The 21,669-nt window shown below is 39.2% G+C and overlaps 4 protein-coding genes and 1 long non-coding RNA gene across 5 annotated transcripts in view; 2 read left to right on the top strand and 3 right to left on the bottom strand.

Moving 5' to 3' along the window:
- Positions 1-211: 211 nt before the first annotated feature.
- rplp2 (ribosomal protein, large P2) lies at positions 212-2,387 on the bottom strand. The gene is made up of 5 exons (XM_084348035.1): positions 2,281-2,387; positions 940-1,063; positions 794-842; positions 605-703; positions 212-340 (listed from the first exon to the last, which is right to left on the bottom strand). The coding sequence occupies exons 2-5, from the start codon at positions 1,060-1,062 to the stop codon at positions 264-266; spliced, it is 348 nt and encodes a 115-aa protein (XP_084204161.1). The 5' UTR covers position 1,063; positions 2,281-2,387; the 3' UTR covers positions 212-263.
- Positions 2,388-3,147: 760 nt separating this feature from the next.
- LOC311254330 lies at positions 3,148-3,956 on the bottom strand. The gene is made up of 2 exons (XR_014622235.1): positions 3,814-3,956; positions 3,148-3,695 (listed from the first exon to the last, which is right to left on the bottom strand). It is a non-coding gene; the product is annotated as an uncharacterized lncRNA (long non-coding RNA).
- A 2,408-nt stretch (positions 3,957-6,364) lies between these two features.
- On the bottom strand, positions 6,365-9,788 carry LOC311254658 (adenosine receptor A1). Its single transcript, XM_084348537.1, has 2 exons — positions 9,175-9,788; positions 6,365-7,295 (listed from the first exon to the last, which is right to left on the bottom strand). Exons 1-2 carry the CDS (start codon positions 9,525-9,527, stop codon positions 6,659-6,661), a joined length of 990 nt encoding a protein of 329 aa, XP_084204663.1. The 5' UTR covers positions 9,528-9,788; the 3' UTR covers positions 6,365-6,658.
- Positions 9,789-14,314: 4,526 nt separating this feature from the next.
- LOC311255002 (uncharacterized protein) overlaps positions 14,315-21,669 on the top strand; it is a 34,243-nt gene continuing 26,888 nt past the window's right edge. Inside the window, exons 1-3 of the mRNA XM_084349121.1 lie at positions 14,315-14,473; positions 15,076-15,192; positions 15,785-15,893. The gene's annotated coding sequence lies outside the window, so the exon portion shown is untranslated. The remainder of the gene's footprint in view (positions 14,474-15,075; positions 15,193-15,784; positions 15,894-21,669) is intronic.
- LOC311255001 (adenosine receptor A3-like) lies at positions 18,605-21,150 on the top strand. Its single transcript, XM_084349120.1, has one exon. It carries the CDS (start codon positions 19,069-19,071, stop codon positions 19,804-19,806), a length of 738 nt encoding a protein of 245 aa, XP_084205246.1. The 5' UTR covers positions 18,605-19,068; the 3' UTR covers positions 19,807-21,150.

The raw sequence follows: 21,669 nt of genomic DNA, 5'->3' as shown, positions 1-21,669 counted from the left end.
CAGACTGACCACATGCAGAGTCTGGATTGCTCAATGATGACTGGTTGCCCAGTCTGGACTATTTTTAGCCTACAACAAAGTAGCTTTCAACATCAAACGTCAAAAGCCAGACAATTTATTTCAGAGCACTTGAGCAGCTGAATAATGACCTTTACACAGCCTGAATCACAGCTGTTTTGAACCAATTAAAAAGAACAACAAGACAACTTAATGTGTGTAAACCTTTTACATTTTTATTGCTTTTTAAACACAGAGAAGGCAGATTAATCAAAGAGACCGAAGCCCATGTCTTCGTCTGACTCTTCTGATTCCTCTTTCTTCTCTTCCTTTTTCTCTTCCGCTGGAAATGAGACGGATGAAGACAACAGTCAACACCACAGACCGAAGTCAGCAAGAATATTTAGCAGCACTGACATCTAACACAGTCAACTCTGTTATAGGACTTAAAAATGTACAACAGATTCTCTTGAGAGGGCATCATAGTATTTCTACTGAATCAAAATGCTATAATGTATGATAATGTCATATAAAACTTCAAGCAATCCTACAGACACTGAAAACATCCATTAAAAATAAAAGATAGGAATCAGGGGTTAACACTCACCAGCAGCAGGCGCAGCCCCGGCTGCAGCAGCCCCACCACCAGCAGCGGCAGGTGCCGCCACAGCACCACCTGCTGGTACGGAGGCTAACTTAGAAAGGCCTGAAAACAAAGGAAAGAAATGCAACTTTTAGCCATTTACCATGTATGACATCTTCAAATCTTCAATGCATGTTTACTGAGAGGTCTTACCTGAGTTCATGACTTCATTGATGTCTTTGCCATTCAGCTCACTAATGACCTGCAGAGAAAGTTAAGATTTAAATTCAACCATACAGTGGGGAAAAAAAGACTTGACAGTTTTCATATTGCATGAATACAGGCATTAAATGGCATACCTTGTTCAAGCGTTCGTCATCAGCCTCGATTCCTACGCTGCCCAAAATGGCCTTGATGTCCTTTGCACTGGGGCTGGTGTTTCCACCGAGCACAGCCAGGAGGTAAGCGGCCACGTAACGCATTCTGCATGACAGAAGAGACACAAATTATCAGCTGAAGAATTTGTGTGCGACTCTGTACGTTATGCAACACTGACGTCAAGTCTGGGAGCGTAAAATATTATAATGACACCCTACGTCTCAACTTAGAGGCTTTCATGTGCGTGGACTCAAATATGTCACGCAACTGAAGAAGACATTTCTTATATAGACATTTTATTCATCATGAAATAATAACATTTAACAAAACTTGGAGATGTCGTTGGGCTGTAACTATATTGTTCTCTTGATTAATTCATTTGAGTAAGTTTTAAATGGGTGGTTTGTAATATAAAGTGCACAAAAAGGGTGAAAGATGCTAATGCTCGATTTCTCAAAGTGGAAGTTGACATTACTATTTAAATATGCAGATGACTTGTTCTGTCTCATCAGTAGTCCATCCCCAGATGTATTCAGTTTATTAACATAAAAGACTAAGAAACCAGGTATATTCATATTTAAATAATTGACTAAATCACTTCAGCTGTAATTATGATATCACATTTGACAGCAGCCATAATCTTTATAGATAAAATACTGTAATTAGTGCAAATTTCAAGGACTCAAATGTATCCTGTTATTCGGAAATGGTCTCACTTCAGTGCTTACAATCACCACTGGGAGGCTTAAAACTGCATGTCCACACATGACAGCTATATTTTTACAATGTCCATCATATTACGACGTGGTGCATGTATGAAGTTAACAACTAGTATACTGAACATAGGCATAAAAAAACAGTAGTGACTTCAGTATTCCCTGTTTGGTGTAAAAACAGGAGTCATCTTACAATGACGGAGTAAATATGTTTGGGAGGAGCCCAGTTTGACGTTGGCTAAGCTAAAGCTAGCTTTAGCTCTCCGTGTATTGAAGCGATGCTTTGACTTCAAATCACAAAGAAACGATGACAACAATCAAATAGCCGGTGTTCAGAGTTTGTATGTCTGTTTTGAACTGGACAAAATATTTCTCCGGCAGTGACTCACCGTTCAACCGTAATATACGTGATTAAGCTAACAGCGGCAGCATGGCGCCCAGTGTTTTCCTGTTACCGTCCTCCATTTCTGACAGCGGCTTTGTCTCCAACAAAGCCGCTATTTTTAAGCATTTAAGAGAAATCCTCGAGTAAATGCCACATTGAAAACACAGTCAGACACGAACTAATGGACACACACAGTTTAAATTGGTCACATTTTGACTTACTTTAAGTCTAAACAGACACGAAACGTCGGTCACGCTAGGAAATCCGGAAGAGAGAAGGAGGCGGTACCGGAAGTTGTAGAAGACTGGAATGCATCGATGCCATTGGTCCATTCGGGATGACACGCAAGTGCGTCATCATGAATGACAGAAATGTGTCACATTTATCCCATAATTAACAAAACTGAATGTATTTAATATCTAATCACAACTTTCTGAACACCTTTTTAACATTTTTTTTGTATTTCATTTTAACGCTTTTTAAAATGAATTAATTATTAATTACATTTTTTTCATTATTTAGTTAGAAGTAATCTTGATATTATAACTCTTTGATATTAACAGTACAATCAGGATCTTACTTCCAACTTGTAAAACAGTGGCATAAGTATTGATATCTTTTATATATGTAAGTAAAAGTAGACAGACCTCGCTGTAAAATAGGGTATTTCTCTACAAGTAAAAGTCCTTCTTTCATAGTTTTGCTGAGGTAGAAACCAGTAAAAAAAAGTATATCACTGTGCAGCAGAATAGTTTGTTTCACAATGTTATATTATATATATATGTTGGATAATTATTACTGATGCATTTTAATAAGCAGCATTTTAATCTTGTAGCTGGTCAGAATGGATACTTTATGACAATTTTGTGGGTTAATTTATGACAGTGCATGATTATATAATCTGTATGTAAAATCTTAACCTTTGAAGTAAATGGTAACTAATGGAGAAAGAGTTTAATATGCTGTACCTCAAAACTGTACAGTACTAGTGGGAAACTAGCTGAGGAAACCAATAGAGAATAAAACTGGTAAAGTCTTATACAATTTACGAATCTTGTGTGCGATGTACTGTAGGACAGAACAAGGAATCAGTTAATTGCATGCTTTATTTATTGCCATCAAAAAGAAAGCTCAGAAATCGTTGATACATTGCTGTAGCTCTAGTTAAGATGTGCTATACTTTGATTCTTTACTGGGCTTTTTTAATATCACATGTGCTTACAGCATCGTTGAAAAAACATTTAAAAAAGAATAATACAATTAAGCGGTCTGTTAACAGCCTACAATTCAAGCAACTCCTCCTTTCTCTCCTGGGTGAAGAGCCAGTCGACCAGAAAGACCACTAAATCTGTCACAAACTCTGCAATCTTCTTCAAGTTGGTCACATACCAAACTTTATAGACAACTTCTCCCATTAATATGAGGAAAAAAATGAACAGGAAGCCGAGGAAGATGCGGTCTATTAAAAAGTTTGCCTTTTCTCTGAAGGTCCACTGGTCCCTTGGTAGCAAACGCCGGGCATCGTGGTAATTACCGATACGTATCAAGGCCTCATCTGCGTCCTCCAGCTCTTCCTCTGGAGCTTCCAGGTCGCTCTCTGCTGCATCTGTGTCAGCCATTTTATAGTGGTTTGTTGCTGCAAATGAAAGTTTTATTCAATTATCTGATGATATTAAAGCAATAAAAGTATCAAAATTACAAGAAGTACAGATAGCGATGCTTTACAAATCTTCCTTGCAGCTGAAGGGTCTTACCTCAAAGAAGATTAATCTAGGGAGAAGATAAGACGCACACAGAAAATGAAGAATCTTGGCTTTTTATCTTCACACTTACACCATGCTTGCACTCCCTCAGCATCCGGTAGGCTCCCAGCCACAAGAGTGTGTGGTGCGAAGGCGGTAAATGCCAGGCTGGTTATGCAGCACCTTCCTCACTAAGACGGAGGCTGGGGATTAGACCACACTCAGCAGTTTCAAATCCCTCAACAGGGATGAAGGTGACAGATGGTAAAATGCGTATTGATATGTTTGTGAGGGAGGGAGGGAGGGAGGGACAGATAAAGAGGTGGAAGGTGACGGTTTCATGTGTTCACTTGAAACTACTCGACCATACTCGTCTCAGGTGGTCACAGCATACATGACAGGTGATAAATCCTAGAAAATTAAACATCTCTGTGGGCCTCACTGCAATCTGCACACAGATACCCACGTATCAAGTGACAAAAACAGTTAAACCTGCATATTTTAAACCAGATCATACCTTTTTCTTATGTATTAAGGAGTGTGACATGGACTGAAACCAGGCAGTAGTCAAATTGATGACAAAGCAGAACTGAGACAGCTTTAGCAGAAGCTTTAGCTTTAGAGTTGGAATAAATCACTTCAGCATAATGCTCTGTGGGTAATTTACTCAAAAGCTTCAGAGCCTTTTCAACACTCTGTCACAGCTATTGAAATATGGCTTAAACTAGCTGAATTAGCTGAAGAGGTGCGTGCATCCCGTGATAAAGACTAATGGCTGGACTGCTTTGATGTTGCCAGAGTTTGGTGACTTCGCTGTTAATTTGCATTCCAGTGAGGGTCTTTTCACTTCTCCGTATATTGGATGGTTTTCCGTGAAACATAAAAATTCAGAACACTTGGTACTCTCTATTGATCCTACTCAATAAATCTTCCCATGACAGACTCCTCTGCTTTTGTTCACGTGACTACTCGAACACCCAAAGTAAGCATTTGCATCGGATTGCATTAATTCTTTGCACTCAATCTAATCTCATTTGTAGCCATTCGAGCGGCACGGCTCAGTGCGACAATGTCGGTCTGTCTGATGTTCAGATTAAAATATCTCAGTAACTGTGTGATGGGCTGCATTACAGTTTTGAACAGACATTTATGGAGCCATGAGGATGAATCCTAATGACTTTTGTGATCCCAAGCAGATGAAACTTCAGATCACTTATCCGGTGAAATATCTCAACATCGGATAAATTGTAAATGGTAAACGGACTTGCATTTGTCTAGCGCTTCTCCAATCTACTGACCACTCAAAGCGCTTTACAACACTTGTCAGACTCACCCATTCACACACACATTCATACACTGATGGCGGAGGCTGCCATGCAAGGCGCTACCTGCTCATCAGGAGGAATTTGGGGTTTGGGGATGGCTTGTCATGAAATTTAATACAGACTCATTTCTTCTCATGATGAATTTTATTATCTTTGTTGATCCTCTGACTTTTCATTCAGTGCCACCAAGAAGTCAATTTCATTTGTCCATTACTTTGGATTATGAACAAATACGCACGAAACTAACCTTAGTGCTACTTCTTAAATGTTAACATGCTTACATGCTTAAGGAAGATGGTGAACATGAACATTAAGCCTGCATTAAGAGAGAAATACTATAGATTTTCCATTTTAGCTCTGGTCCAGTCTTGTTCATACCGAGGTTTTACAAACGAACCAAGAGGACTCAACATTATGCCTTACAGGCCGACAGGTAACTCGTTGATTTGGCAGTTTGACAGCTAACATCCTGCATCATTAGTGCATCATCATGACCCACGTCAGAAAATAAAACTCCACAAGACCTTTAATGCTTCTAATGTGTATTTATGTCCTTTGGTTTCACAAAGGCCCCACAAATAACTGATCAATAGCATTATTTGTAGCCTATCATTGGACTGCAAATTGACCGCATTCTGATGAATAATGACCAACGGGCAGAGACGAGACAGAAAGAAGGCGTCTTGTACAGTAATGGTTCAGGGCTTATCAGTGTGGGATTGCTATCGCATACTTTTTAATGGACCTTATTTACTGACAAAGTAGCCGATACAGCACAGCAGTTTTGAAAGTTTTTGAACATTTAATTGCTTCCTGAACAGTGCATGATCAGAAGTTGGATTTCTTAATGATTCAGCTCCTGAGATCATGCTAAAGTCAAAAAATATTTTAAAAAATAATGGTTGTCAGCTTGCTTTCACACCACAAACAATCCTCACTGGAGTCCAGTATGAAGCGGATCGAGACCTACCTTATCAAGTGGTTTTGGTTTTGCTTGGTCCACACAAGGGTTCAGTTGACAGCTTTCACATCAGCCCAAAGCAACCACACTAACCAGGAAAATGCTCCAGGATCCTTTAATTTACTGAACCGAATAGGTTAGATGTGAAAGCACTCTTGGTGTTGTTTAAAGTGTGTTCAGTTGGCTGTAAATGTCAAATAATAACTGTGACATTCACACATTAAATGAGGAAGATATGAATATTTATTCTGGTGAATTTACCAACAAGCTCTTTGAACATGACACGTTTGTTGTATCACCTATTATGTTGACATATAAATTATTATTCAATATGAATCGATTAAGGAAGCATTTAGTCAAAACAAAATAGTAATGATGGGGTTATCATTTTGTTCTGGTTGCAGGCTCATATTCTTAAAAACTAAGAAGAAATATAAATGGGTCAGAAATGAACGTGTCCCAGGACTTGATGAAGTGCTTTGTTGATATTCCAAATATCACATAATCCCATGATCGTCTATGCTGCACCATCTCACTGTAGACCACGTATACAGATGCGCTGCAGCTCTTCTTACGTGTTAACATCCACTTTCTTCGCCAGGGATGGTGTGCTGGTGGGACACGGAGTGGGCTCTGTGGGTTTACACAACATGCAACGGCGAGTGATCTGGATCAACGTGACGCGGAACCGCTCTATCCTGAATGCATAAACCAATGGGTTGAGTGCTGAGTTCACGTGAGACATGAAGATGCCGATGTACATGGCAAACTTAGGTACGTGACACTCTGGGCAGAAGAAGTTGATGCAGTTCATGATGTGTATCGGCAGCCAACACACAATGAAGAGGAAGAGCACCAAGGCCAGCGATTTGGCCAGCTTCAGCTCTTTCCGGTAGTACCTTTCTCCATCACAAGTGGCTTCAGCACGCCGGTTGAGCTGTCGTCGGATCACCCTAAAGATCTCCGCGTACAGAGCAATCATTGTGGACAGTGGTACCACCACCCAGCCGAAGAAATTGAAGTAGACCATGTAGTCCATCCTCATGACTGTGGTGAATTCACAGACAATGTCGCTGGACACACTGAGGTTTCTTTGAGCATCAAGGTTATTCCAACCAATCATTGGAACCAGTCCAGTGAGGAAGGAGAGGATCCAACACAGACAAACCGCCACATATGCCCTCCCCTGGGTCACTATGGTGCTGTACCTGAGCAGAGTTTTTAGAAAAGAAAATGGAGTCAGAAAGTTCAATCTCAAAATTGCACACATGCATACTACCAACCCAGTCGGCAGAGGAAATGTTAGCCAAGTTTGTTTCTGCGAAAACCACGGATAAGTTAAAACGTCTTTATGTTGCAACTTAACGTTTGTTTAGGTTGAATTTTCTATTTCTCTCTTGTCAAAATGTTGTGCTTGTTTTACGACTGGACTTTGTGGCAGCCTGTTTTGTGGGTTGCTCTTGTACTTGTGTTTCAGGGTTGCTTGATGAGGCTGGGCGTGGCTTTTCTGATGGCCAGAGCTGTGCTGGTCCACACACCTGCAGCACATTGGATGTAATCAGCACTTGCTCTTCCGAGACCTTCCCTCTGCACGGTGCCAGATTATTGTGGGCAGCTCCAGTGGTACTTGGTTTCTCTCAGTGTGTCTTGAGTATATGTTTTAGAAGCTGTTGTGATATTCACTCGCCAGCGCTTTAATCCAGCCTCTCTCCACTTCCAGTGTGACCCGGACCATTCCTGTGGACCAGCTCCTCTACCGCTCGCCATACAGGCTTCTGCACCTCTGCCCCCCCAACTCAACCCTGACTGCCTGAGCCAGCCACGTGCGTAACCGTGAGTCTCCACCTGCACCACCCTGGGAGCCACCTGCCTACGCTCGATCTCACCACCTCTACCTACCAGCAATGCCTTTGTGATCAATAAATTCACCTTTCAAAAATACTGGTGTCAACTTTTTGATTCACCTGTTGTACTACAACTCCTACAGTGCTTATGCTCTGGTTAGGTTTAGGCACAAAAACCACTTGGTTAGGGTGAGAAAAACATCGTGGTATGGCTTAAAATACCTGTTTTTGTCGCCACGACCACAAATGGAAATATATCCAGTGGTGTGACTTGAACTGTGGTCAGGCTTTTGATAGCCTTGTTGCCGTGTGATAACATCACCTCATGATTTGGAGTCGGCTGAGTCGGCATGTTTGTACCTGTCTGTGGTTTGCAGAAACAATAACTGCTGACGTTATATCCTGGCGACTGGGCTGCTACTGGACTATTATTTCTTTGAACACACGCCAGTCCATAAGTTATGGTTCAGAAGCATTTGTCTCAGCTTTTGACATCCTGTAAACAAAAAGTAGTACGGGCATCTGCCAAAAATCCCTAAACAAACTGCGCCTATGTCATTTATTTAGGCTGATGGTGACATTTTCATTTGCTTAAAAGCTTTTGATGTCCAGCCCATCGATCTGCATTAAACCCAGCAACGATATATGGCTCCACGTCAGACATCGGCACAGAGAACCACCTCCTCTTGATTGACTCTCTGAGGCTAAAAGCACACATTTAGCTCTCTGATGCTAAAAGGAATAGAGAAGTAAGATCGGAGACTATTTGGTCTTGGTCTTTTAATATTCTCGGGTCTTCTCTAAAAGGTAGGATTATCAGATGAGTTTTGCTGTCTGTTCTGAGTGCAATCGAATACAATTTTGTAATCTGGGTAATCTAAAAAAAAGTTATTTGATTTAGTCGATACATGCTGTGTAATGTGGTATCGATTGATTTCTCCTAAAGTCAGGCTAATGAATAAACAGCACTTATGTCAATAACATGTCAGAGTAAGAGTTGTTATCAGGAAGCTGCAATGTACTGGAACAGGCAATCACATCCACTTCCTATAGCTCTAAGTTATATGAATATTTTATTGTGGCTACTGTAAGCAGATACTTATATTGATGCAGTAATACTTTTCTAGAAAGTGAGACCTCAACATTCATTATCCAAACAAATTTCTCCTTTCTTTCAATCAGTTTGTGTCTCAATCCTGAGAAACCCAAATGACACCTTTTCAAAGTAGGCTGCATTCCTCACCTGGTGGGAATCTTGACGCGCAGATATCGGTCGATGGCGATGGCCAGCAGGGAGAGGATGGAGCTCTGGGTGATGATCAGCAGCAGGCAGGAGAGGAAGAGGCAGGTGTAGAACTGAGTGCTGAATCCCAGACTGATGATAATAGCCAGAGGGATGACCAAAACTCCCACAGCGATGTCAGCCACGGCCAGAGACACGATGAAGCAGAAGGTGGTGTTGCGGAGATCCCGGTTCACACGCACAACCAGCACCACCAGCACATTCCCCAGCACAGAGGCAACAGCAATAGCTGTCTCGATGGAGATGTACATCATGTCCACATGCTCCCGAGGCTTGATACCAGGAGAGGACATTTTGACTGTGCACAGGCCTTGCTTACCTTTACTTAGATTGTTAAAAAATGAAAATTGGTTGTTGAAAATTCTAGCCTCCACTTTAGGGGTTGCTTCAGCAAAAACATCTTCCACTATGTATGTTCTCCACCTGAAAGAGCACTACTTTTTCTCTGCAGTGATTACGCAATGAGTTGCCATTGCATTAACGAAGGGATGAAGAATGATGAATCCTCAGCATGTTGTTCAAGCTCTCCTCAGAAGTGTGTACCAGTGCATAACTACTCCTCTACATCCTTACTCTGACTCTCTCTCTTACTCACTCTCATGGAGTCATAAAATCAAGGGGAGGGACTCTGCTTTCTGCAGCAGTCTGCAGCAATAGTTTTGCTCATATTAAGTGTGTGTGTGTGTGTGTGTGTGTGTGTGTGTGTGTGTGTGTGTGTGTGTGTGTGTGTGTGTGTGTGTGGTTTTTGAGAGGAACTGTGAGCATTTTGAAGGTGTCACAAACAACATGCTCTCCCCTAATGATGGGTGGGTCTGCATTAGAGCTGATCAGTTTTATTCATATCTGCATTAGTGAGTAATTAAGATGCCATAATAAAGATACAGTATACGTACATATATCAGATAGCACTGACAAGTTTGATTTTCAACTGTTCAGTACTCTTCTTGGTAACAATTCTTTATTAACCTTGGGATGTTTTTGAAAATGCTTGGAACATAAACAGTAGTTATCAATATATTGTGATTAGTCTTTCGTACTCTCAAAAGTTCAATATCGTTCAACCTCAGGAGGATGACAAGACTCCGTGAAGTCACCTCCTCCAACCAAAAAATAGTCCCCTCTTAAAACCACAATGCATCATTTTTACACTTGGTTGTTTGTTCCTCTTTTTTTGTTTATTTGGTTTACAAATTTAACAAACCAGGCGTCACTTGTTAATAAGCAAGTTTTAGAGGTGCTCGGTTTGTTAACTTTGTACAGAGCCAGTTGATTTATATTAATATTTCACGGCGGTGATGAATGTTGAATCCATTATTGTTACATTTCATCATCTTGACTGAGGTCTCTGACTGTCATAAGGATGACCAAAGCTGTGTGCACTTATTTTCCAATTTAATCGAATCACTTCAATACATGAGGGACATGTTTTGGCAGTTCACCTCCAGTTCATCACTTATTCCATCTCCTGTCATTACTAAAATATGTCAGCACGACATTTAACTGAATTCTATTCAGCTGTAAAAATCTCTTTATGCTTTTGTCATTTTTTCAACACTTTAGAGGTGTTTCTCAAAAAATAGTTATCACATGTTTTATTGTCACTGTCACCCTGCAAAAGCACATTTTTAAAAAATCTCTTTATGTTGTTCTCCACATAATGTCCAGACGTACACAACTTGGACTGCGGGGTAAACTGCAGGTAGGAATTAGTTCCAAAAGTTCAATTACTTTCAAAAACTTAATTTAATTGTCCGTCTGAGCATGAAAAGACTTTGGCAGCAAGTATCACTGAGCAAGCACTCACTGAGATGGTCCTCAGTTGCTTAAGGAAGCAGATTCAATGTCTGCCTGTAAATATATTCACTCTGATGCTGATGACTTCAGTTTTTTTCCTTTTTTTTTCTTAGAGAAAGCGATGACTCAGGCTGTTGTTTTGGGATATTGCCTGTGATCTCAGGCTCTGGTCTATGCATTAGAGTGTTCATGAGCTGACACTGAATCAGTTTTATTGGGCCTCTGGCATCCCACATGGCTTCATTATCCCAAGTGGGACTCTCTACATGCAATCTTAACTGGAAACGCATTAACTTTAAATGTCATATACTGCGGTATCTATCAAACATATTGGTTCAGCACTCAAGAGGACCATCATACCGCATCTGTTGCACTTTTATTGTTCAACCCTCATTGTTTGTTGCAGTTCGCTCGCTTCCTTTTCCAGCTCGAATCGATCCAGTAATATAAAAACTCTCCTTTGTATTTGTGGTTACATATGAAAAATTAATGTAACATGACATGAACCATTAGTTGTCAGTTTTTAACCCTATTACAATTCTGCAGATTGAAACATTTTGTAGACTTGTGTTTTCAGCATACCAAACTAAAATACACACTATTTTAAAGGATCCATGAAAATGTCTTTGACTGATATTCCTCTACAGACGGTTTCCTTAGGTTACGCCACGAAACACATCATTATCTATAAACAGAAATAATTAATTTGATTATGACCTTGCAGGGATCCGCTTGCACATGCGCCACAGGGATTACATGACAGTACAGCTTCTATTACCGGTTCCAATTAGCAAAATTATTCTCAACATCCTCACGAAGCTTTCAAGTTTAATGTAGAATTTATTTCACTCCGCTGCTATGCCGTCTCCGTTTGTGTCTATATTAATCGATCAACCAGCAGTTTGCCTGAAGGATCTGAGTGTTCAAATTAATAAACAGGGAGTGGCTGTGAATATTACATGTACAGATCAACTCCATCTACAGCAGTGAAAGACTTAGCCTCCTTGCAGGTTCTTATTCATACTATGTGAAGCAGGAACTGGATTTACATACAGTGAGTTTTGCTGGAGACTGACTCGTTCATCGGCTCACCTGTTAAAGCTGTGAAAAAAAACAATGACGCATCAAGACAAAGGCAGCTATTGTGCAGCCTTACTCAGACCTGGTGTCCACCCTGCTTGTGTGTGTATTTCCCATTTGTGCTCAAACGTCACTTTTGCTATTTCAATCCAATATGGATAATAGGATTCAAGCATTTTTTGACTTTTAAAGATTATAAACTCAAAGACACATGCTCACACGGTTATCAGCAAAAATGGTGGTATACTTATTATTTGCTTATAACATATCTCTACATGGCATATAGTCAGCGTGTGCACTGGAAATAGCTTCAATAATGAGGAGGGGCAAAGACAGTTTCATATTACATTTTGGATATGTATATATGTGTCCTGATAAGCAAATGATAGATAAGGTCGGGTCGAAGATTCACACAATGCAAAGCATTTTCCTGCACGCACTCCAATGTTTTCAATCTATGAGTCAGGACCAAGGACGTTACATCAAAACCTAGATGCAGTGTTGGAGGTAGAGGCCCAACTCCCAGTTTAGCACCAAGCTAGTTTGAATGGAAATAAAATGATTTAATCTTGCGGCTCTTCAGGACTTTTCAAATGTATTTTGGGCCCCAGTGCATCATGTGATGTTTTAATCACACGGTTCAACCACTGCGAAAGTTCGCTTCAAAGCCTGGTGCCCTCCCTTGGGGCTTGGTCAGGACACCTTAGAGGGAAAATTAGGCCACGTTTAGCCTAGCCTATAACATAGACACTTACCTGCCAAAGCAAAAAAAAAATAAAAAATGCAGAGTAGCAACAAGTAGCCTACAAGGGAAAAAAAAGGTGCTGCCAACTGCTACCCTCAAAGACTAGCTAGGCGGATAACATTACACTGACATGCACAAACAGCGTGAACAAGATGCTATAACTGCACACTTTCCCTGTCTGAAAAATACAAGTTCAAGCTGAGAGCAACAGGAGGCAGCTGTATGGGTCAATACATTAAGATTGTGCTGTTTCTGTTTTTGTGAAAGTTAACAGTCGTGTTTCCATTTTGTGGAGCTCAATGGATAAAAATCAGTTCATTTGAATCATTTTCTGCAATAATGTTGTTTGTCATTAAAGTGGATTTACGTTGCACCAGCTCAAGTAGGCACTACTAAGTTTTCTCAAAGGCCCTAGTATTCAGTACTCATGTTATTAATTAAAACAAGACTATGCCATAGCCTACTATGAGACACATTTCAATAAAAGAAAAACCTGATTATTTGTGACTGATTATGTTACAAGTGTCAGCATTAGGTCAACCAGTGTGTGGATGGTAGTTTCGTGGTTCCTCTGTTGTTGAGCATTGTTATGGGGAAAACTGACAAAAGCATTTTCTCAGCAAGACCCTAGTTCCTCTAGATACTGTGGCTATCATCACTTTCATATCTTCATGTTTATTTTGTTTGCTGTATGGTACATTTGAAGAAAGTCATTGTTTGCTAAGCTTGCACATCTTTTTCTCTGTGTCATGCCAGCTCATTGATATCTGGGCTCCATTCATGATGATAAATGAAGTGAAACTGGTGACATGCTTAAATTCTTCTGGGCTTGCACATCACATTTTGTAATCACATGATTATGCAATAATGCTGCATGAGTCAGCCATAATAACTGCGCCAAGTGTTAACAACCCTTTGTCATCATCTGATTAGTCTGATAGCACCAACTTGAATGAATGAATTGTTAAGTAGCTAATGTACCATTATTCCTAAATACCAGGAAATGCCGTACATCTTCATGCTTTTGGGAGCCAAAACAAGAACAAACATTATCTATTGAAAGCACAGTGCAGTATTTCCATTTTTTTCGCAGAAGTAATGGACCAAGGCCACATGAGACCATCAACATACTGCTTGTTCTTCATTCTCCTTCTTAATGAATCAGAGGTCAGTCGACCTAATATCATATTACATTATTATTATTATTTGTTTATGTTTATATAACCCAGGAGGAGAGACAATGTTACATAGATGTACTTTACTCTCAGTCTTATTTTTGAAAACTGTATAGTTTAACATGCCTGCCTGTCAAAATAATTGTGTTTACATCTTATTGGTTAGACGGCGCACGTGAAAGTTACCTATTGGTGGAACGTAGTTAAGTCCCACCCCATCCGGGTAGCAAGTTCAACACCACGGGGAAAGCAAAAGCGATAACGAGCGCAGAGCAGAAGAGAGTGTGAAGCCTTCAGAAACTCAGTTTAACTACAAAATATATATAGATAGTTTATAAATTACTATTATAATGTATGTGAACTCGAGCAGTATGGACAACAGACAAGAATATCGGTCTACGAACCAAATGTGCCGCGGGTTAATTACTGTTTTTGCAATGTCTTGGTGAGTGCATTCGTAGCTAACGTTAAGCTAAGCTAACATAGCTAACATCGTAGTGGGATAGGCAGCGTATGGTACTGCAGGGAGAGAGTTTGTATTTAATTTCAGGCTGAAATTTTGCTGCAGTAAGATATTAAAGTGTGTCAAAAGATAAGTTCTGCATTTATTTTCTACTTGAATAATAAAAAAACCAAAACAAAGTTATTTTATTTATCTTTTATTTAGCTGCTAATTGGGTTCTTTTGCAGAATGATGGTGAAATGTGAATGGAAATGTGAAAAAGTATATGCACCAGGATGTTATATTAATTATAGAAATGTGAGGTGTGTAACAAGTTAATGCCACGTACAGACTCGTCAGTTAATGGTGTAAGCTGCATTGGTAAAATCTTCAAAAGCCATGATTCATGTTTGAAATGTTAAAAATCTTAATTCATGATTGATGTAAGAAGAACAAAATATGTTTTTATGCAAGGAGATGCTTTACAATTTAAAACAAATTAATTAATATAATTTGGTATACGTTATTTTGATGATGTGACATTTCAATATTTCCATAGATAGTTGAGACCTAGGGACTTAAAGTAATAGCTCTGTTGTTTGCAGGCTTTTTGAGATCCTCCGAAGTGCCTCGGACTTTGGATTCTGGATTCTGTGCTTGATGAAGGAGATGGAGAGCCACCGCTGAACCTCATCGTCTCTCCTTCCTGAGGAGTGTAGTAGGTCTGTTTCACAAGCCCCACATTCTCTTGCCTGTTGTATTTTCAGATGCAACCAGAACTAAATTTGACACAGCACACAGAATAGAACGGATCTGAAACTGACTGAATGGACTTAACCCTGAAACTTACTGACTAATGTAGGAACAGAGGAAACACATCAATGCAGGAACCAAACTTTGTTAAGGAGCACTTCCTTTTTGAGGGGCACTGGAAGTTGGTCATGAAGAAGTTACATTTTTTCTATTGTTATGTTTGAATCTCTTTACATTGGGGTGGAGGGGGATGGGGGTTTCCAATCCAGCTACTGATTTTTGTCCTCCTTACGAGCCCAGACACAGGTCCAATTTTAATTTCCCTGCCATTTGAACAATAAAGCCGAAATCATACAGACAGTATTTTCCATTGGTACTACATGCCCTCAGTTGTACAACACCTGTATTCCTACACACAAACGCAGGCGTGCCCTATATTATGCCACAGATCAGCTGTTTGGGTCCGACTTTCAGCGGCTGTCTGAGGGCAATGTAAAGCGCCAAAAACTATATAAAAAAATATAGCATACGCTGAAACGGATATGTACTGTATTTTTTTAGGTGGGACTTCTTTTAGGTGGCTGAAATACGTCTTGCTATTGGTACCGTTTACAGCAGTACGACTGTTCTGCTTCCCTGCTGGAGCTACAAGCACTGTCCTCTACTGCAGGTAATACAGACTATGGATAAATACCTCATACAACCCCACATCAGAAGACCCTAACTCACTTGAAACACACAGCAAAGGAAATTAATGCAAATAACTATGATGGCAGATGTACTGGCTGCTCAGTCCAGAAGTACACACTAGTCATTTTGCATTGAAAGATTATTTGGTTTGTAAAATATCTGAACTCAACCGTTGTATTTATGAGCTGTAGGTAGGTTGCTGCAAGGATATTTGCAGTTTGTTGCCAAGGTGTACTAAAAGCTGGGACATAGTTACCTACAATCTGTTTATTAGTGCTTTTAAATAGGGCTAGGTGATATGGCCTTAAAATACTATCACAATATCTTAAAGCAAGTATTAGAATATGTACAACAGTCTGACAAGTTCAGAAATTACGTAATTTTACTGTAATGCAGCCTTTAAAACCAGGAAAAGATAACACCATAAGGCGATAAAACGATGTCCAAAATCTAAGATGATACGGTGTTGATATATTGCTCTTTTCTTAATCTTTCTCAATTCTAAGCTAGTTTTATAAGTTTCAAATGAGAAATGGAGGCGACCAGGAGGAAAGATCAGTAAAGACTGATGAAAATTGTATGTGAGAAATTTGATTCCAGGTCTCTGGTGTGATGTGTAGACTGATTACTGTACTGCAGATTGCATTTTAAATATGTGTAACCATAATCTGCTATGAATCAGGAGTAAGGCCACTTCAGTGAGGTAAGATGGCCTTGATGATGAGTATCATCAAATTGTGTTTTCAGTTTCTGCTTTGGTCAAGGCTAGCACAATGTGATGAGGAAAAAAGGGTTAGTTTAGCAAAAGTTAGTGAAAGTAGTTGTCAACTGTGATTTAAATATTTTTGTTCAGTGGGAGATTTTCTTTCTAGCTGACAAGTAAATGGCAGCTGATAGCTTCATTTTAATTACCTATGCAAATTATTAACAGAAAAACAAAGTCAAGCAATGTTTTTAAAAGTGAATTAACAGAAAAGTAATTTTAATTTAGGCTTAAATTTGAAGGAAATTATGTTCATTAACAAGACAGAAGGTTTTACTGTGATACCTTCTGTTTGGGAATAGATAACTGAGGTCATTTTCAGTGCAAGTGCGGTGGTAAGATGTGATTTTGATTATTGAGACAGGTTCCGGATAGTCAGTAACTTTAATTTACGTAACTGATGTAGATAATGCTTATACCCAACCGCCACCATAACCACCAGTCCAAAGACAAGACACCATGAGAGAGAAAAAAATAATCAAGAGCATTTCAGAGTTTAGATTAGGATCAGGGTTAGAAGAAGCAGTGGTTATTTCCTGAAACTGCATTCAGTGCTCAGAACACAAACTAGATGATGTGTTGATGTTAAAGAATTCAATTTATCACTTGTTCACATCCTGTTAGAAGCCCACGACACACTAGAACTAAACTTACTTCAGTGCTATCAGCAACATAATTTATCAAAAGTGTAACTTGATAGACATCAGCAGCAGAATACCATTTAGCTCCTGTAAGACACTAATGGATTTACAATAAGGGTGGGTGGTGTATTGGTTTTAATCACTGTCAATGGTGTCACATCCTGCTACGACATGGATTTGGCAACACTGTCACTACTGTCATAAGTGTTTCAGCATATTAGATGTAATGTGCTTTACTGTGGCTGCAATAACATACAAAAGTTACCTTTTTAAAAAAAGTTCCTAAAAAAATTAAAGGATGTTTACCCCTATGGTCACCACAGGAAAAAAAATGCTGTAATATGAGTATAAGGATATATCTCCCATCCCTAATTTACAGTGACTTGTTGACCTTGGTGTTTGCAGTGTGAATGCAGTGAATTTAACTTTCAGGCTCCAAGGGTGAGTTATGAAACAAGTAGTCCCTATGGTGAAACATTTCCTTTAATAATCTCAAAACTGAACCTTTCTATGAAGGTAAGACTTAAAGCAGGTTATGTGAGCTAATGGGAATCCAAAAGTATAAGCAAGTGTTTATCTGAAAACCAGTCCCATTTGTCCTCATGAAATTTTAAAAAATTTTCTATTGACAAATTAAAAACTCTAGGGCTCTTATTGTAACCCATTTTCTTTTCATTCATATAATATACTGCAACAGCCGGCAGTTTTTTTTGACACAGCATTAAAAGTTAAAAGTGATAAACAAATATAGTAAAAAAAAAAAAAAAAAAAAAGCAAATGCAAAGCATTACAGAGAAGGCACAGTGGTTAAGGGACTTCCTCAAAGGTTTCACAAGACAGAGATGAATGATAACAGCATAGCACAGCACAGCACATTCACGCTCAGACTCACATTCAGTCTCGTCACAACTTTAACCATCAAACATAAACTGGAGAAGAAGCGCAATGGCTGTGGGAGAGGTGATCTACACGTTGTTGGAGGTGTTCATTGCTGTTAGCTGCTGTCTTGGGAATATGTTGGTTATTTTGGCACTTTGGACAAGTAAAATCATTAAGCAGCCTACCTACTGCCTCATCGTCTCTCTGGCTGTGGCTGACTTTATGGTTGGCTGCTTGTCCATACCACTGGCCGTGGTTGTGGACGGAAGAGTGGAGACTTCGTTCTACGGCTGTCTCTTCATCAGCTGTGTGGTCATCCTGTTTACCCTAGTCTCAGTTTTGTCTCTCATGGCCATTGCAGTGGATCGATTCCTCCGGGTGTATATCCCTCTCAGGTAAGACTTTTTTTGTGGATGGTTTATTATGTAGAGAAAAGTAAATAGTAGAGCTGCAACGGTTAGTTGATCAAAAGAAAATTAGTTGGCAACTGTTTTGATAATTGAGTAATCACTAAGCAAAAATGTCAAATATTTGCTGGTTCCAGCTTCTTAAATGTAAGGATTTGCTGCCTTCTTTGTAAATGAAGTGTATTTGGGTTTCGGCCTGTTGGTTGGATAACAAAAGCAATTTGTACCTTGGGCTCTCAAAAACCACTTTTTTAAAAAATGTTTTATTTGCCAAATGATTAACCTTTAATAATAATAAGCAGATTAATCAATAATAAAAACAACCATTACTTGCAGTCCAAAAAAAAAAATAGCTCTGCTAGGCATGGCTTGAATCAGAAGCTTTACATTTTTTATCCATTTTATCTCATCCTCATCTCTGAACCCTTTGCATGGCTTGCACATTATTTACTGTTCATCACTGCAATGATTTCATGCTTTTATATAGTTGCGATTTGTACTGAGCATGTTTTGAATGCACAGTTGACTACATCAATCATTTCTGCTTTTCTTTTTAGGTACAAAAAGACTGTAACACAGAGACACTCTTGGCTTGTGGTAGCAGCATGTTGGCTTGTTGCAGTACCACTGAGTTTTGCTCCCATGCTTGGATGGTACAACCGTGAGACCTTTCCCTCAGTCAACTCTACTATTGTCTGTGAGTTTATAGCAGTGATTCCCATGTCATACCTGGTGTACTTCAACTTTTTTCTCTGCACCCTCATCCCTCTGTTGGTGATGACTATTTTGTATGGCTACATTTTCTGCAATATTCGAGGTAACCTCCGTGAGAAACCGGGCAACGGATTCCAAAACCAGTCCCTGAACTACCTAAGGAAAGAGAAACAGCTGGCAGGATCTCTGTCTTTGGTCTTGGCTCTGTTTGCCCTGTCCTGGCTCCCTCTACACACAATGAACTGCATCTCTTACTTTGGTCAGATCAACATACCAGAATTGGCTTTCTATGTTGGAATCCTGCTTTCTCACGCTAACTCAGCCGTAAACCCAGTTGTGTATGCGTTCAAAATAGAAAAGATCAAGGCAGCATATCTGAAGCTCTGGAAAGTATATGTTGCATGTGGAGAAGAGCAAGGATCTCAGACAAGCCAGACAACAGACAACATCCCCAGTAGTAACTTGAACAGTGTGGCAAAAAATGAATGAACGAAGACATCTTGGTTTTCCTCTTTGTTTTCAAGGACCAAGTCTGATTGACTGTCGGACACACAGTAAATATTGTAAAATATTGTGTAAAAAGGTAAGAAAGCCAGTTTTTAATGGGTGAAGATGACAATCTGTATAAGCAATTCTAGCCATGTGCACTGAAAGATCTGTACAGAAATGTGGTTGTTTGTGTGCCCTGTATATATGGGTTAATTGCGAAAACTGTAGAGGAAAAAGGCAACTTCCACTTGTCTTAAAGGCTTTAGTTTTAAACCAAGTTTCATATCACTTTTGTATTTCTGTTTCTGTTCAAGTTCCAGTTCTTCATTGTTCATTTCAACAGAAAACACACCCTGTCTTGGAAATCTTTGAAAAAATGCAACTTTTACATTAGATATACGTAAACCAAGCTTAGACACTAACATGCTCTGTACTGAGTGTACACTTGACCAGAAAAAGAAATGTATGAACAAATGTACAATGTGTAATATAATCAGGCCTGCAACAATATTTTATTTGTTATTTGTTCAGACTTGTTCATGGATTGGATTACGTAGAAATCTTTTTATCATATTTTGTTTCCCCCCCCATGTAAATGGAAGTAGACGAGACATTAGACACTCATTTCAAAACAGTGCAGTGCACCGCAGCAACCCCACAGAGTACAGCCTCCAAGATGACAAAAGTGTGGTGTCAACTAGTCTCTGACACAGTCTCAAGCCCCAGAAAGGAAAACATTTTTTGCAGAGCTTTTCTGTTGGATATCATTACTTTGCACAGATGTTCACGTTTTTCTGGTCAGTCGGTTTTAATATCATATCATTTATTATGACCAACTACTAATTGTACTAACAACATCAACCGGTTGTTCCCAAGCTTTTACTTAAGGGACCCCTTTTCTATCAGAGTAAACTGATGACTCCTGACTTAGTGATATGTTTTATGAATATTTAATTTGATATTCAATGAATCACAACAGGACAGACCAATTTATAAACTGTGTAGTTAACACAATAACTGCTGACGGTTTCTGTGAAACAAGCCATTTAGATGAACAGAGATAATTGAGCAGATTATTTCCTGCGAATGCTGCATCAGAGATGATTATATCTGATATTTTTTATAAACCTTTTGTACAATTCTGTCTTATGATTTTCTTAACTTTGCACAATCATACTTACGTAATAGGCTTTGTTTTGCATAAAGTCTGTTTTTATCTTCCTGAGGCATGATCATTGTTCTAGTATTTCCTTATTTCTTTATCTGCATACTTTTCTAATACAGGATGAGCCTGTTTAACAGAAAATGAACACTCTGTGAATAAAGCTTCCATTCAGGTCTTCATCCTGCCCTTATCCTGTTTATTTCTTAAGTAATAATCATAATGAAGAGATATAGGCCTACTGTTTATTCTCCAAAAAATTGTTTTCTTACACCCATTAAAATAAAAATAAAAAAGCCTTGAGACCCCTTGAGAATGTTTGGCGACCCCTAGTGGTTGTCATGCCCCACTTTGGGAACCACTGCCATAAACTATAGTTGTACTATTTTTTAATAACCTTCATATTTCTTTTTCTCCTTTTAACAAGAAGCCTCAAGAGTAAATACTTGAGATGTGCATGTCTGAACTAGAAATTCAACCTAAAACCTTTTAAAGATATATGATATATTTTCAAAATATAAAATGGCTAGACATAGATATTTTGTTGTTTGAGTGAGGAACGAAGAGAATTATTGATTATTTTTATCAGCAACGGTGGTTGTTTACTAATGAAGATATCAAACCCATGACCCTGCTATTTCACGGCATCATCCAATAACTACTGTTTTTATCGAGACCCCCTAGCAACAGAACATACAACA

The sequence above is a fragment of the Pagrus pagrus genome (assembly GCF_965226575.1).
Source record: "Pagrus pagrus genome assembly, chromosome: 3".
Classification (NCBI taxonomy): Eukaryota; Metazoa; Chordata; class Actinopteri; order Spariformes; family Sparidae; genus Pagrus; species Pagrus pagrus.
This window is presented reverse-complemented; position numbering and strand designations above follow the sequence as displayed.

Coding starts and splice junctions, on each gene's coding strand:
- rplp2 (XM_084348035.1), bottom strand. CDS start 1,062: ATGCGTTACGTGGCCGCTTACCTCCTGGCTGTGCTCGGTGGAAACACC. Junction 843..939: donor ATGACGAACGCTTGAACAAG/GTATGCCATTTA, acceptor CTTTCTCTGCAG/GTCATTAGTGAGCTGAATGG. Junction 341..604: donor CGGGGCTGCGCCTGCTGCTG/GTGAGTGTTAAC, acceptor TCTCATTTCCAG/CGGAAGAGAAAAAGGAAGAG.
- LOC311254658 (XM_084348537.1), bottom strand. CDS start 9,527: ATGTCCTCTCCTGGTATCAAGCCTCGGGAGCATGTGGACATGATGTAC. Junction 7,296..9,174: donor CGCGTCAAGATTCCCACCAG/GTGAGGAATGCA, acceptor AACTCTGCTCAG/GTACAGCACCATAGTGACCC.
- LOC311255001 (XM_084349120.1), top strand. CDS start 19,069: ATGATTTCATGCTTTTATATAGTTGCGATTTGTACTGAGCATGTTTTG.